This window comes from Bradysia coprophila, unplaced genomic scaffold, assembly GCF_014529535.1.
Source record: "Bradysia coprophila strain Holo2 unplaced genomic scaffold, BU_Bcop_v1 contig_151, whole genome shotgun sequence".
In the NCBI taxonomy this organism is placed as follows: Eukaryota; Metazoa; Arthropoda; class Insecta; order Diptera; family Sciaridae; genus Bradysia; species Bradysia coprophila.
Genome location: NW_023503423.1, coordinates 3,719,082 through 3,732,143, shown reverse-complemented (window position 1 = coordinate 3,732,143; position 13,062 = coordinate 3,719,082). Strand labels below are relative to the sequence as shown.

At 38.7% G+C, this 13,062-nt stretch overlaps 1 protein-coding gene across 1 annotated transcript in view; it reads right to left on the bottom strand.

Moving 5' to 3' along the window:
• Positions 1–10,537, bottom strand: part of LOC119074511 (membralin) — a 102,701-nt gene extending 92,164 nt beyond the window's left edge. Inside the window, exons 1-9 of the mRNA XM_037180673.1 lie at positions 10,421–10,537; positions 6,150–6,411; positions 5,999–6,081; positions 5,775–5,924; positions 5,620–5,715; positions 3,500–3,879; positions 3,194–3,437; positions 3,039–3,132; positions 2,915–2,972 (exon numbers count right to left, since the gene is read on the bottom strand). Coding sequence (XP_037036568.1) covers positions 2,915–2,972; positions 3,039–3,132; positions 3,194–3,437; positions 3,500–3,879; positions 5,620–5,715; positions 5,775–5,924; positions 5,999–6,081; positions 6,150–6,257 — 1,213 coding nt within the window. The 5' untranslated portion in view covers positions 6,258–6,411; positions 10,421–10,537. The remainder of the gene's footprint in view (positions 1–2,914; positions 2,973–3,038; positions 3,133–3,193; positions 3,438–3,499; positions 3,880–5,619; positions 5,716–5,774; positions 5,925–5,998; positions 6,082–6,149; positions 6,412–10,420) is intronic.
• Between the last annotated feature and the right edge of the window lie 2,525 nt (positions 10,538–13,062).

Here is a 13,062-nt window from a genome sequence, read left to right as displayed (position 1 = left end):
AATCCGATTTCAAAAAAAAAATTTCCCTGAAAGATAGTCAAAATAGTGAGGCTAAGTTCGAAAAAGGGCATATTCGGGTCGGCCCTTCGTGAGTTAGGGCCACCTAAGTGATTTAAGGTCTTTTGGTGATATTTATGGCAAAATAAACGATGGAAATGGCAAATGATAGGTATTGTCAATACCAATGTAGGAAAAAAAAGTTTTTTTAAATCGGGTGAGTGGACCGTGAGTTAGGGCCTTAGAAGTGAAAAGCTACTAGGGCCCTATGTGTATTTTACATAGAACTCAAGTAAATTTCATTCGTTTTTAGTAATTTTTGTGTCATTTGGAAGGTAATCAAAGGCCGAATAGAATGTTGTTGAAAAAAAAAATAAATTTGGGTCCTTGGACTAAGGCCACTACTAGGGCCCTATGTGTATTTTACATTGAACTCGAGTAAATTTCATCCGTTTTTCGTAATTTTTGTTTCATTTGAAAGATAATCGAACACCGAATAGAATGTTGTTGAAAAAAAAATTAAATTTGGGTCCTCGGACGGCCGCTACTAGGGCCCTATGTGTATTTTACATATAACTCGAGCAAATTTCATCCGTTTTTCGTAATTTTTGTGTCATTTGGAAGGTAATCAAAGGCCGAATAGAATGATGTTGAAAAAAAAATTAAATTTGGGTCCTCGGACTAAGGCCGCTACTAGGGCCCTATGCGTATTTTACATACAACTCGAGTAAATTTCATCCGTTTTTCGTAATTTTTGTTTCATTTGAAAGATAATCGAACACCGAATAGAATGTTGTTGAAAAAAAAATAAATTTGGGTCCTCGGACTAAGGCCGCTACTAGGGCCCTATGCGTATTTTACATATAACTCGAGCAAATTTCATCCGTTTTTCGTAATTTTTGTTTCATTTGGAAGGTAATCAAAGGCCGAATAGAATGTTGTTGAAAAAAAATTAAATTTGGGTCCTCGGACTAAGGCCGCTACTAGGGCCCTATGCGTATTTTACATATAACTCGAGCAAATTTCATCCGTTTTTCGTAATTTTTGTTTCATTTGGAAGGTAATCAAAGGCCGAATAGAATGTTGCTGAAAAAAAATTAAATTTGGGTCCTCGGACTAAGGCCGCTACTAGGGCCCTATGCGTATTTTACATATAACTCGAGCAAATTTCATCCGTTTTTCGTAATTTTTGTTTCATTTGGAAGGTAATCAAAGGCCGAATAGAATGTAGTTGAAAAAAAAATTAAATTTGGATCCTCGGACTGAGGCCGGTACTAGGCCCTATGTGTATTTATACTCAATAAATTAAAATTTTAGGGCTATTTGCAATTTTCGTTTTATTTGAAAGGAACGTCGTACGGGGCTTCGTAATTGCGCTATGCGCAATTTCTAAGATGTACACATTACATAATAATTTTAGTTTAACTACTTTAACCGGCGCATAGGCTTACGGACAAAGTAGTGTGACAGACGCACTAGGGTCACGTACGCAATAGATATACGGGTTTGTACGGGGCTCAGTCGCAGCAAGCGCTCCGACTGTTCTGATGGCTCGTTTTCCAAGACTTCTGTAGGCATGCAGCACAAAAGTACTGCGTTCATTTTTGGGTGAAATGATAGTGGGTGAGACCAGCTACAACACTCCATACTTAGTTCCGTAGAACATCGAAGCTGCAGGGAAGGCGGACTCTCCGAAAATTCACTATATTTTTAGTCATAACTCTCGTGGATGTACTTGCAGCCAGTGCGTTATCTCTAACTATAGGTCTTTCGTACAACATTACAACAATTTAAAATTATTTTTTCTTGAGTTATTGCCGAAAAACTGTTTTCGGTACTCTCTGACATGTCTTCGCTTTTGAACGCTTTTAACAGAAAACTATTTTTTTTAAGAAAAAGTGAAAGATACGCATTTCCTAGAATTGAAAGACGAATCCAACGAGCTATCACTCATAAAAATCGGTGACCAAAGTTGAAAAAATCACCTGAAGTTTTGGCGATATCACTCTTAAAGTGTGTAACCGCAATTTCTCTAATCCTCGGAGAGTTCGTATTACCTACAGTGTTTATTAACTTTGTTAGGCTGAATTAAAACCATAATTTCGTTCTAAGAAAAATTCTTCCATTTTGGACGTCTACAAGGCAGGGAAGACATTCGAATGCGGACAATAGAGGATGAAGGGAGGAGAACTAATCGCAAATTTCAAATTCTTGGTGGAAGTGATTTATGGATAGCCCGTCGTCGCTCAACAAATAGTCTTTGCACCTTCTAATGTAACAATGTTGCATAGGCCTCAAACCGTAGTAGCATGATACATAATGGGCTCTCCATCTATATAAATTTCCCATCATCACGAAACAGCAAATTTGAATTTCGAATCTCCAGAGCAATGAATCAATACTTCTTCCGCTCGCTTTTTTATTGTGATTGAAAATGAGATTCATGTCGGTGGACTTCTCAAACGATGTACGTAATAATTCATCGAAGTGTTTGTTCTCGCAACGCTTCCACCGCAACTTTAGCAACAAATGTGACAAATCGGCATGGGCAGAAACTTTTGTTCAACAAGAAATGTGATCCCATTCTGATTTCAGACAACTTTCATTACAAGAAAAAATACGTGAGGATATGGTCTGATACCTCGTTCATCCTCAACAGTGTACATGTCTCTTCATTTGTCGATTTATTTTTCGTAATCCGGAGGGGCGGTAAGTTTCCTCTATTCCGGAAGCAGATAAATTAATTCTGTACTAGTGAAGCTACGCGCATACCTATTCAAGCCGTAAGTGCGCTTTAAAATTGGAATTTTTATCGTGAACAGCCTAAATTATCAAAAGTTGTTTCAAAAACCCGTCGTACACCGACACCGTCAGTTTCAAAAGCTTTCATTGGTTGTTGAAAAGTCACTGCACTCACCTATGAAGACGAAAATTTGATGATGTGAATATCGCAACAACATGGAAATCGATACGGTCTGCAAAATGGAATGGAAAAATGGCTTAGAAACCGAAACCATGCCATCAAATTTGACACAACTTACAAACAAGATCATAATGAAAAATGCAGCCGGATATGATCCGCGTGAAAACCACCACATTGAAACGAATCGATAATGTTCGCCGGTGACCACATTTCTGATGACAGAAAATTTTCATTTTAAATCGAATTTCCGATAAGTTCACCCAATTTGTCTACCTCAAAAAGCCTTTGTTGTCTTCCTGTTCAGCCAGGACCTTCACCGATGCCATCAGAAGGTCGTCATATCCCAGAAACTCTTTCAAAATGAACCGACTGAGTGAATCACCGAAGCAAGTGTCTTTTTGCGGATCCAGTAGCACAGTTTGCACCGGAATGTTTAACTTCTTTCTCGTAGCTGATGACAGACGCAGGAAACCATATTCCAGTGAGTACTCAACAATGTACTGATCGTCGGTCCATCCTAACACGAAAAGAGAAATTTTAATCGATTCAAACGGTGCGTTTTGAATCCGGCTTCATTACCTCCACTAGAACTTTTCCCTTCCACTTCCCCTTCTTCTTCCTCTTTCTGATCCTTTTCCAATGTTTCATTCGGGTAGGTCAATGTCTGCATCTGATCGTTTACAATAGTACCCTCAGCATCATGACCATCCACAGCAATTGTTTTGTCGCTCTCACTTTTTTCGTCACCACCATCAGCACGTTCAGTATCGGCAAATACACTTGTGGTTGTTTCCATATAAACGTGATCGGAATGGTTGTGATTGAATTCAGTTGACATCGTTTCGGGCTTCGTATCGTTGAGCGACGCCGTTGGTAGTGGTTGTGGAATTCGTTCCATTTTACCAAGCTCGTCTCCTTGTTCATGCAGTAATGGCTTCGAGGGGTCTATGCTGATTACACTTGAGGAACGAGAAAAATTGTGAAATTTATGGTATGCATGGAATGGTAAGCGAAAGGCAGGGAAATCAGGACATAAAATAAACGACGAGAATAGATGGATGCATAGCATGCCACCGCTTCTAGCGTTGCTCTGATTGAAGTATCGAGTCCGGGTGTAGAACGGTTTCAACAAAAGTTTCATTAGTTAACAAAATGCAAACGTTCCATTGCAAGCAATGATCTGAAGTAGTCGCAAATTTTGTAGAAGGAAAATTTTCACTCGAATTTTTTTGCTAGGCGTTCTGACCGCCCTTGTTGGGATATTTCAAATTTAGAGTTTGTGCTGCCTACATTTTGGGTAAATTCAATTTTTTCAATCAAAGTTTGTACGAAAAATGGGTGCGTTGAAGAGGCACGGAGACACAGATTGAACAATTTTTTTTTCCTTAGAATAATAGACCATGTCGATTAAAAATGACTTAAAATATAATGCTATTGACCAACAGTGACAAAGAAGAGTTGAAAATCTTACCTTCTGCAGGTACGTTTGTCTCCAGGTAATCTATATCATCTGTTGCAGTTGTATTTTTCCGTGGCGGGTATTGTAGATTACCTGGAGACAAAGTTACCTGCAGCAGGTAAGATTTTCAACTTTTTTTGTCAGTGGAAATGGTTTTTCTTCTAATTTTTGAATCGGTAAATCGAGAATGCCCGATACCGAACCCATTTCCTTTACAAAGTTTTAAATTTTTAGCACTAGCTTGGACCTAAGGACAACCCTTCTGTATCTCTCTGCCGTCAAAATTAAGGTGTTGGAGCCACAAGACGAATGCAGCTAAATAAAATTTTCATTGAAAGGTCTGCCGTGCCTGACAAGTCGATGGTTTGTTGGGTTGACTGCCGAAAATTTACAAATGGTAATTTGCCAGGCACGCCAGGTCGGCAACAAAAATTTTATATTTCAATAGCATTCGTCATTTGGGATCAATAACTCGATTTTTGCATCAACTTACTTAAGGCTCGGAACGGGTTCGGGTTGACCTGTTTTAGTTCAGGTTGACCTGAACCGGATTCATACCCGAACCTGAAAAATTATTTCGGGTTCAACCCGAACTTGACCCGAACTTCAATTTTCGATTTCGGGTTTAACCCGAACCTGACCTGAACCCGAAATTCTTCAACCCGAATTTGACCTGAACCTGAATTTTCAATTTCGAGTTCGACCCGAAACTGAACTGAACCCGAAATTTTAAATTTAATCAGGTCGGGTTCGGGTAACCCGAAATTTTGAGCGTAAAAAAAGTCAAAAATTTCGGGCTACCCGAACCCGACCTGATTAAATTTAAAATTTCGGGTTCAGTTCAGTTTCGGGTCGAACTCGAAATTGAAAATTCAGGTTCAGGTCAAATTCGGGTTGAAGAATTTCGGGTTCAGGTCAGGTTCGGGTTAAACCCGAAATCGAAAATTGAAGTTCGGGTCAAGTTCGGGTTGAACCCGAAATAATTTTTCAGGTTCGGGTTAAATCAAGTTCGGGTTCCGGTCTGACCGAATCCGACCCGTTCCGAGCCTTTCTTACACTTTCTACGTTGTGTGAAGGACGCTAGGGTTATCCTAGTTAGGGCGCTCTTCGGTCTCAGAATGACACTACAAAATACTAATAGGAATGCGGGCTCTCGGGTCAATAACCCAAAGGTCCCAAAAGGAAAGGAAAGTAGAAGGAGTCACCTATTCACTTTATAGAAATATCAGAAACTCCTTACCCTCCTTTGTGTTTGTTGATCAGTAACTCAAGGTGGGCCTCATCGATATCGATTTCAGTAAGTTTTTCGTTCGGCAACTGACGTGGAACTTCGACTCTAAGATGAGTTTATCATTAGCTCATTGAAAAGAAAGAGCAAATTTTAACAATAGCTACCGTAAAACTCCTTCCCGCGGCCAATTGCCTTTGACGTGGTCCAAGCATGTGGCTGGCGTCTGTGAAAATGTTATATGTATGTAGATTAGCACGAAAAAGGCCAGTAACGCTTTCAGTAGAAAACATAATTCGATCACTCTTCGGATTGGTCTGAAAGTGAAGAATCGGAGAAAAAAAATAATCAAAAATCCGAATCGGATGAGTAGTAGATTCGTTGGATTTACTTAGGAACTGCTTGCGAATAAGCTAATGCTGTTTTGATGAACAGTGCATGAAAAAGCCTATCTCTCACATTTATTAAAGGATCCTGAAAAGATCATGAATTTTCGTTGTCAAATGCTGCATTCCAATTCCGATTGAACACTATATACTCACCACCGGTCGTGGCCGATTATTGTTGTTGTTATTATTTAAATTATTTGTTCCGCCAGTAGGTGCTGGTATCGGATTTATTTCAGGAATCGTACCTCCTGCATCAGTCATAGTTGTCAAATTTAAATTATTGCAATTTTTCCTAGTTTAATGTTCTATTTTGATGACTATGTACGGTAAGCTGACACGGCTTAGCACAACAATTTAATCGTCAAATCTATTTGTACTCTTGGTCGAATTTCATTTTGTGTGCATTTGCCTAGCGCTGTAAAGAAAAAGAAAAATTCGTTTAATGCATGTCGACCAACACTCGATGAGATTCAATCGGATCAGGCGTTAAAGGCTCGAAATCGGGTCAAATTCGGGCCAAGAATGAACGCTTCGGGTATCAGTGTGGGATTCTTTTGAAAAGAGGCGACCGAAATCGGACACATTTTCCAGTGGAAGTTCTTTATGTGTCCAGAAAGGTAGTCGACCCTAGAAGCCAAAACCACCTTTTTTTTAAAGCTATGCGTTAAATGATTCAGTGGACCTTCCTGACAGGCATGAGCGCCGACGGAGAAACCTCGGCGGCGGCTAGCCGAAAAAAATTACTCGGCGGCGGCGAAAAAATCGGCTTGAGCCGGCTTAAAACGGCTCGGCTGGAGGTTCCTTTTAACTTTTTTTCAAAATAAAAACGTTTTGATAAATTCACGGAAAATGAACTAGTAAGCATGAAAATGAAATTGTACGGAAAGCGAAAATGTAGGTAGATTAGGTTGTTCAAAGTGCAAGTGGAACTGGTCTTGTTACAAGCAAGTCTCTAAGTCTAAGGTTCACTAACACGTCAAGTTTTATTGCCTCAAAACTTGAACTAAATGGAAAATCATGCTCCGGTACACTCATTTAACTCATTAAGAAAATGGTTTTCGAGAAGAAATCGAAAGCTCACGAAAATCAAGTAAAAATTGAAAAGAAAAAAATCGAGAAAATTCGCAAAGATCGATAAAGTTTTCTCAAATTTGTGAATTGACTGATTGTGCGCCTTCGGCTCGTTCCGGAAAGGTCATACTTGCCAAAACAACAAACTTAGAAGCGAGGACGTAATATACCATTCTGGAAAATTCATGAAAATTCAAGAAAATTTTCAAAATTTTCTCAATTTTGAAAAAAAAAATTCAAAAAGTACTTGAGCTGCTTAGGATCAACAGGAATCTCGGTTTTCAAAATTATTTCACCCATTCACCTTTCGAAATCTTTATTTCATTTTCCAGCCGTTTCAAGCCGGCTTGAGCCGTGTTTTTGGCACCGGCTCGGCTGCGGCGCGGCTTGCTCAAAAATGGCCGGCGGCGGCTTGATCGGCGGCTTATTTTCGGCGGCGCTCATGCCTGGTAGGGTGGCAGCAACTCCAGCCCTGACTTAAAATTGCCTCATACGTCAGTAAAATTAACGTAGACGCGAATTCTTGAGAATTTTTGGGTTAGTACACTTCAATGAAAATTGAAGCTCAACGAAAGTCGTGTCGCGGTACGCGGTAGGTGTATGGTGTCGTGGATAGTAGAGGTCACTAACTACCCAACGACACCCATATCGACCAAGTCTATCATTGTAGTTTTTTTTAAACACTCTCCAAAAGTTGGAATTTTTTTCCCCTAAAATAGCTACTGCACCACATATATGAAAAATTTCGAAATTTTTTAAAGGTCATCATATGCGTCCTCAACACCCCTAGCAATGACCATAATTTCAGATAAATGCGTTACGTATTGTCGGTGATATGCAACAAAAACTATTTTGGCCACCCTACTGCAGACCATTTTTTCATGATTTCTGGCGTGAAAACATAATTTCTTCGAGGCTTCTTTTTGTTGCAAATGACTCAGGAAGGTCCACTGAATCATTTAACGCATAGCTCTTAAAAATCGCCTATGGCTTGTTTTTAAGTTGTTCGAAGTTTTGACAAATTGACGCTTAAGATGGTCCAACAGAAGCTAATGAACTAACCGAAAAATTTTTGACTTCATGTTTTATGTTCGACTTCAAAACACCTAATACCAATCCTTGCTTCACATTGGTTGGTTTAACGAGTAAATTAATTATAATATCTAGCTGTAAGGGGCGCATCGACTCCTGAATAATCCTGAACGTATTTTGACCTGACTAATTCTGAGTTGTTCTGATTTGACCAGAAATTTCAATAATTCTAATCAGATTAATGCCTAACCTGAAAAATTTCTTTGAAAATTTCAGGTTACCTGACATCGAATAAGATTGCAAGTCAGGTCAGGTTCATTTTGTAAAAATACCTGACCCGGCTTGAACTTTCGGGTCAAATTAATTTTCAGCCAATGCCGAGCTTCGATTTTTAGTTGAAATTTAATTAGAAAAATGGTCAGGAAGCTGATTTTTTCGGAACAATTTTTCGTGAATTGTTGATAGTGAATCGAATCGGTAAAAAATTTGTGTGAGATTTACCGGTAAATGGATTCAATCACTGTGAATGGCTGTAACTAAAGCATTTTCTATAGTATCTTCCCGGATAACGCCGGTATAAGAACCTTCAACTTTGATCCCGCTATGTTCAAAGACTGAAACAGATGTCAATTCACTGGCAATTTGATGAAAATCATTCGTTGTGTATGAGAACAGGAAACGTTAGTACATTATCGAAAGAGTTCGCTGGCCTCTTATTGTCGATAGTTCATTCATTGCCTACACATTGAGTACCTATACAAAAACATCGCTAACGTTAAAAACAAACAAAAAATTGTAACACGCAACTTGAATGGTGTGTGTGCTACTGTAAGCCTTTGAGGAATACACGAAGAATATATGGCCAATTATCTATCTCGAAGCAATTAATCAAGGTCAACGAAGTGAATACATCATTATACGTGATATACAACCGATCAACTTTCAATACAACAAGTTAACATTGTAGCAATCCAGTCACCACTTCAATCGGTTAACTAACCGTTTTTTATATAATTTTTTACACAACGAAAAGGCACAATAACACTTGACGATACACTTTCATCTGATTTGAGAAGCACTCAATTTGCTGTTCTATTTATGCCGTTTGCAGATTAATACACAATTGAAGTCACACTTGTAAAATGTTCCAAAGTAACGCTCAGAAGGTGGAACAATTTCTTGAAACAGAGTTCATGCAATCAATGACTCTAGTCTGCAGAAATTAGCTTCTGATCTGTGTTTGAAAAAAAACTAGAACATTGCAGACGAACATGTTTCACTTACTGATTCGTTTTGACTTCATCACACGAAAAGCAAAGGAGAAACAAAAAACCTACTGTCACGGTCATGAATTCCGGTTCGGTATGTTTATTTCTCGATTGCTCTTGACGAGATTCTAGGTGCGATGTTCAGATTCGACATAATTAGACGAGACGGTGTTTGGAATCGTTCAGACTTTATTGGTTAATTAATTGTTTTGGTTCGGCAGACAATCAGCTGTATGTGTCCTTAGAACACTCTTTTGTTAGACAACGATAATCTTTTAAATTCACGGTCCATTGGACAGTGCTGTTGCCTTGATTTAATGTTTGTATTCGGAAATTAGCAATATGACAACGACAAATTGTGTACGATCATTCGCAGCTGCTTTTTGAATAATATAAGATCGCTGTTGTCGTTGAATGTTACAGCATAGTGACCTGTTTTGAAGTACTTGACCTTGCCGGATTCATAAACATTATGATTAGGCTCGGTTATTATACTGTTGTTTAGAAACCGAAATGCATTCATTAATTATGCAAAAGTAAAAAGTGAACCGCATTCATATGCAATGTTGAACGATGGTTTTCTATTTTGTGGATATTTTGTAGCACAATGTAACGCGCATTACTAGCAAAACAAAATCTTTTGATTTGGATTGATATTGTGTTTACAAAACTTTGCCACCTCATATTTTGTATGCAAAATTATGTAAACATATGAGACGGACAACAACAACACACAAATGATGCTTATTTCGACTGGAGTTTTTTTTGTGTTCTTTGCATTTGATTAACGATGGCGAATTCGATGATAGCAATTGTTGAATAGATAGGAAAAAAATTGCCAACAATCCTGAACAATTGAATCGGAACTGAATGACTGAAGTGAAAAATCTATTGAAAGAAAAACGCACACACAATGTATTATTCACACCGAAAATACGGAGCACAACAGTTCATTACTGCTAATTTGACTTGCATATTATATTTCGTTTAACAGCCCCAGACACACAAAGGTAATGACAATTTATTAAAAATTCATTAATATGCAAGTTTTACCTGTTTTTCGTTCAAACTCGAATATTTTAAGCTACACAAAACTTTTAAATTTGATTAAAACATTTGACGTTCAAATGACATTTAATTGAACGTTTTTTCTTCTTCGTTGTTTCGCTGATGTTGCTTCATAGGTGCCGCTACTTGCCATTTTATCGTCCCAGTTTTCCTTTTATTTTGTAGCGGCATTTTTAACGAAGCGTTCAGTTGGCGAATAGACGAAGTTGAGATCTTCTTTTATCTGGAAATTATCTTGGCTAAGGACGGCGGAGCCGATTCGGGCGTTCAAAACCGCATACAAAAAGCGCGCCAAGCTTTCATTTCTCTGAAAAACATTTTCTGAACAACTGACACGAAACTTAAAGCTGAAATTCTTTAAATCGAATTGCATCTCAGTGCTGCCCTTCGGTTGTGAAACTTCGATGTCTCAGACGCATACTGAGAATACGTTGGCCAGAAACTATTTCAAACACCGAGTTGTGGAAGCAGACCAAATGCGAGGAAATGAAGCCAATCGTCAAACGAAGGAAGTGGAACTGGATCGGTCTCACCATTCGGCTACCTGCTGGAAGCATCGCGAAAATCGCATTGGACTGGAACCCGAAGGGAACGCGACAGAGGGGTAAACCGAAAACCACATGGAAGCGAACAGTCGTCAACGAAGCGAGGGAAGCCGAGAAAGAATGGACGGAAGTCAAGGCACTCGCAATGAACCGAATACGATGGCGAAGTTTTATGGACAGCCTACGCTCCCTCGAGGAGTAAGGAAGCAGATGATGATGTTCAGTTGGCAGAGAATCAGTTTTGAATTCTCGTACGTTTTGTTGGTGTTTCTTACGGATTTATCATGATCACACTGAAGATAATTGCGGCAAGCGCTATAGATCATCCTCAAGGCCGTTTGAAATGCCATCCACGTTAGGAAATGCCATCTACATTAAAAAATCTCATCCAAATTAATGAATGAACGAAACATTTAACGAAACTTAAGTGAGGTTACGTCTAAAAGTACCGTATCTTGAAGATGATCTATAGATCGATTCTTTTGAAAAACTGCCTAACGACCTATTGGACAACCCATTAGTGCAAAAAAGATTTAATTCAAATTTTTCTTTTGTTTAACCTCAAATATGCTAGGAAACAGTATCTGTTGTTATGGACGGCAGATTTTAGGTAATTTCGCGAGTTGTAGCCCGAACGAAGTGAGGGCGACCGGCCAAAGAGTTTAAATCAAAAAGTTTAAATCAACATTCCAGATCAGATGCAACTTTTCATGCTGAGGGTCTGAATTAAGAGAAAAATTTAGATAACGTTCGCTTCGCTGTAAGGTCTGCTCCATCGTATGTATGACCGTCATCCTCAGAAGCAAACATAAATAAATCTTTCGTTAAAAGTTAAAGGTGAGGTTGCGTTGGCTTCTGTGTGGATGGCGCATGACATTTTCAACGACCTTGGAACAGACCAAGGAAAATATAGTGAGGAGGTAATGCCATTCAGACGCGGCCTGGCACATAAGTTCGATGCCAGTGACATCTTTTTTTAAAATGGTCAACTACGATTTTCTTGTATTTCACAAAAATATTTTCACTATCTCACAACAGATGGCCCGACTTTCTATTCCATTTTTTGCTTTCAACGAAGGAATTAGATGGCGTTTGGAACGAACTTTCGTGCCACCGCACATCTGATTCGGTTATATATGGCATTACCTCCTCACTATATTTACCTTGGAACAGACCTAAATAAATGTGTCGACACTCTGGGTCGATACTAAATTGATGCTCAATATTCGTCAGCTCTATTATTTCAATATTTACAATTGAATTTGAACATGACGAAATTGCAAATTCTTCGGGCCTCCATTCTCATTCGTTCGTAACTCTAAGAATTCGTAACTTGACAGTTGGCTGTATAAGATCCCAAGAGAAAAATGAAGTTATAAATTCGTAAAGTTACATCGTATGAGAATTGAGACCCTGAATCTGTGCTAATCGTTGCACAAACAAAATTAGAATTGCATCATTTCCATATAAATACTTGTGACATGAGCTTAACATGTAAGCTTTCGGTGACCGATGTTTTTCTTATCTTCCAACAATACAGCCAACAAATCCACAGACACAACTAAATCACAAGAGAACTTGGCCGTCTGTTATGTTGTTTGCGTGTGACATAAACACCAATGGTACCGGAGAGACATACACACATATCATTATCAATCACCTGCTTGATTGGTATGGTGGCTCGCATGATTCAGAATTTAATTTTTAACGTTTTGCAGACATTAAGTGTATATTGACACCGACGACTAAATTAGCGTCGTCATCGGGCTGCTGTAGTCTTGCCTATATAATAGTAAAATTTCTGTTAGAAGTAATGAAGTAAAAGATTTTGGAATTTTATTTCTCGATTTTTCGTTTTTGTAAATGATGTTGTGCTGTGTGGGAGAGCATCCAATGTATACCGCTATTGAATGTGTTATTCTGCTGCAGTTGGTTAACCATATAGATAGTCCTTGGATGCAATTCAGGAAGGGCACAGTCTCGTTTAGTATGAGAAGTTTTTGAGTGAACTAACGCTGCTGAAATGCTTGAATACAATTTTTAGGTCTTTTTTCTTCTAGAAAAAATACCCTATTATGGCCG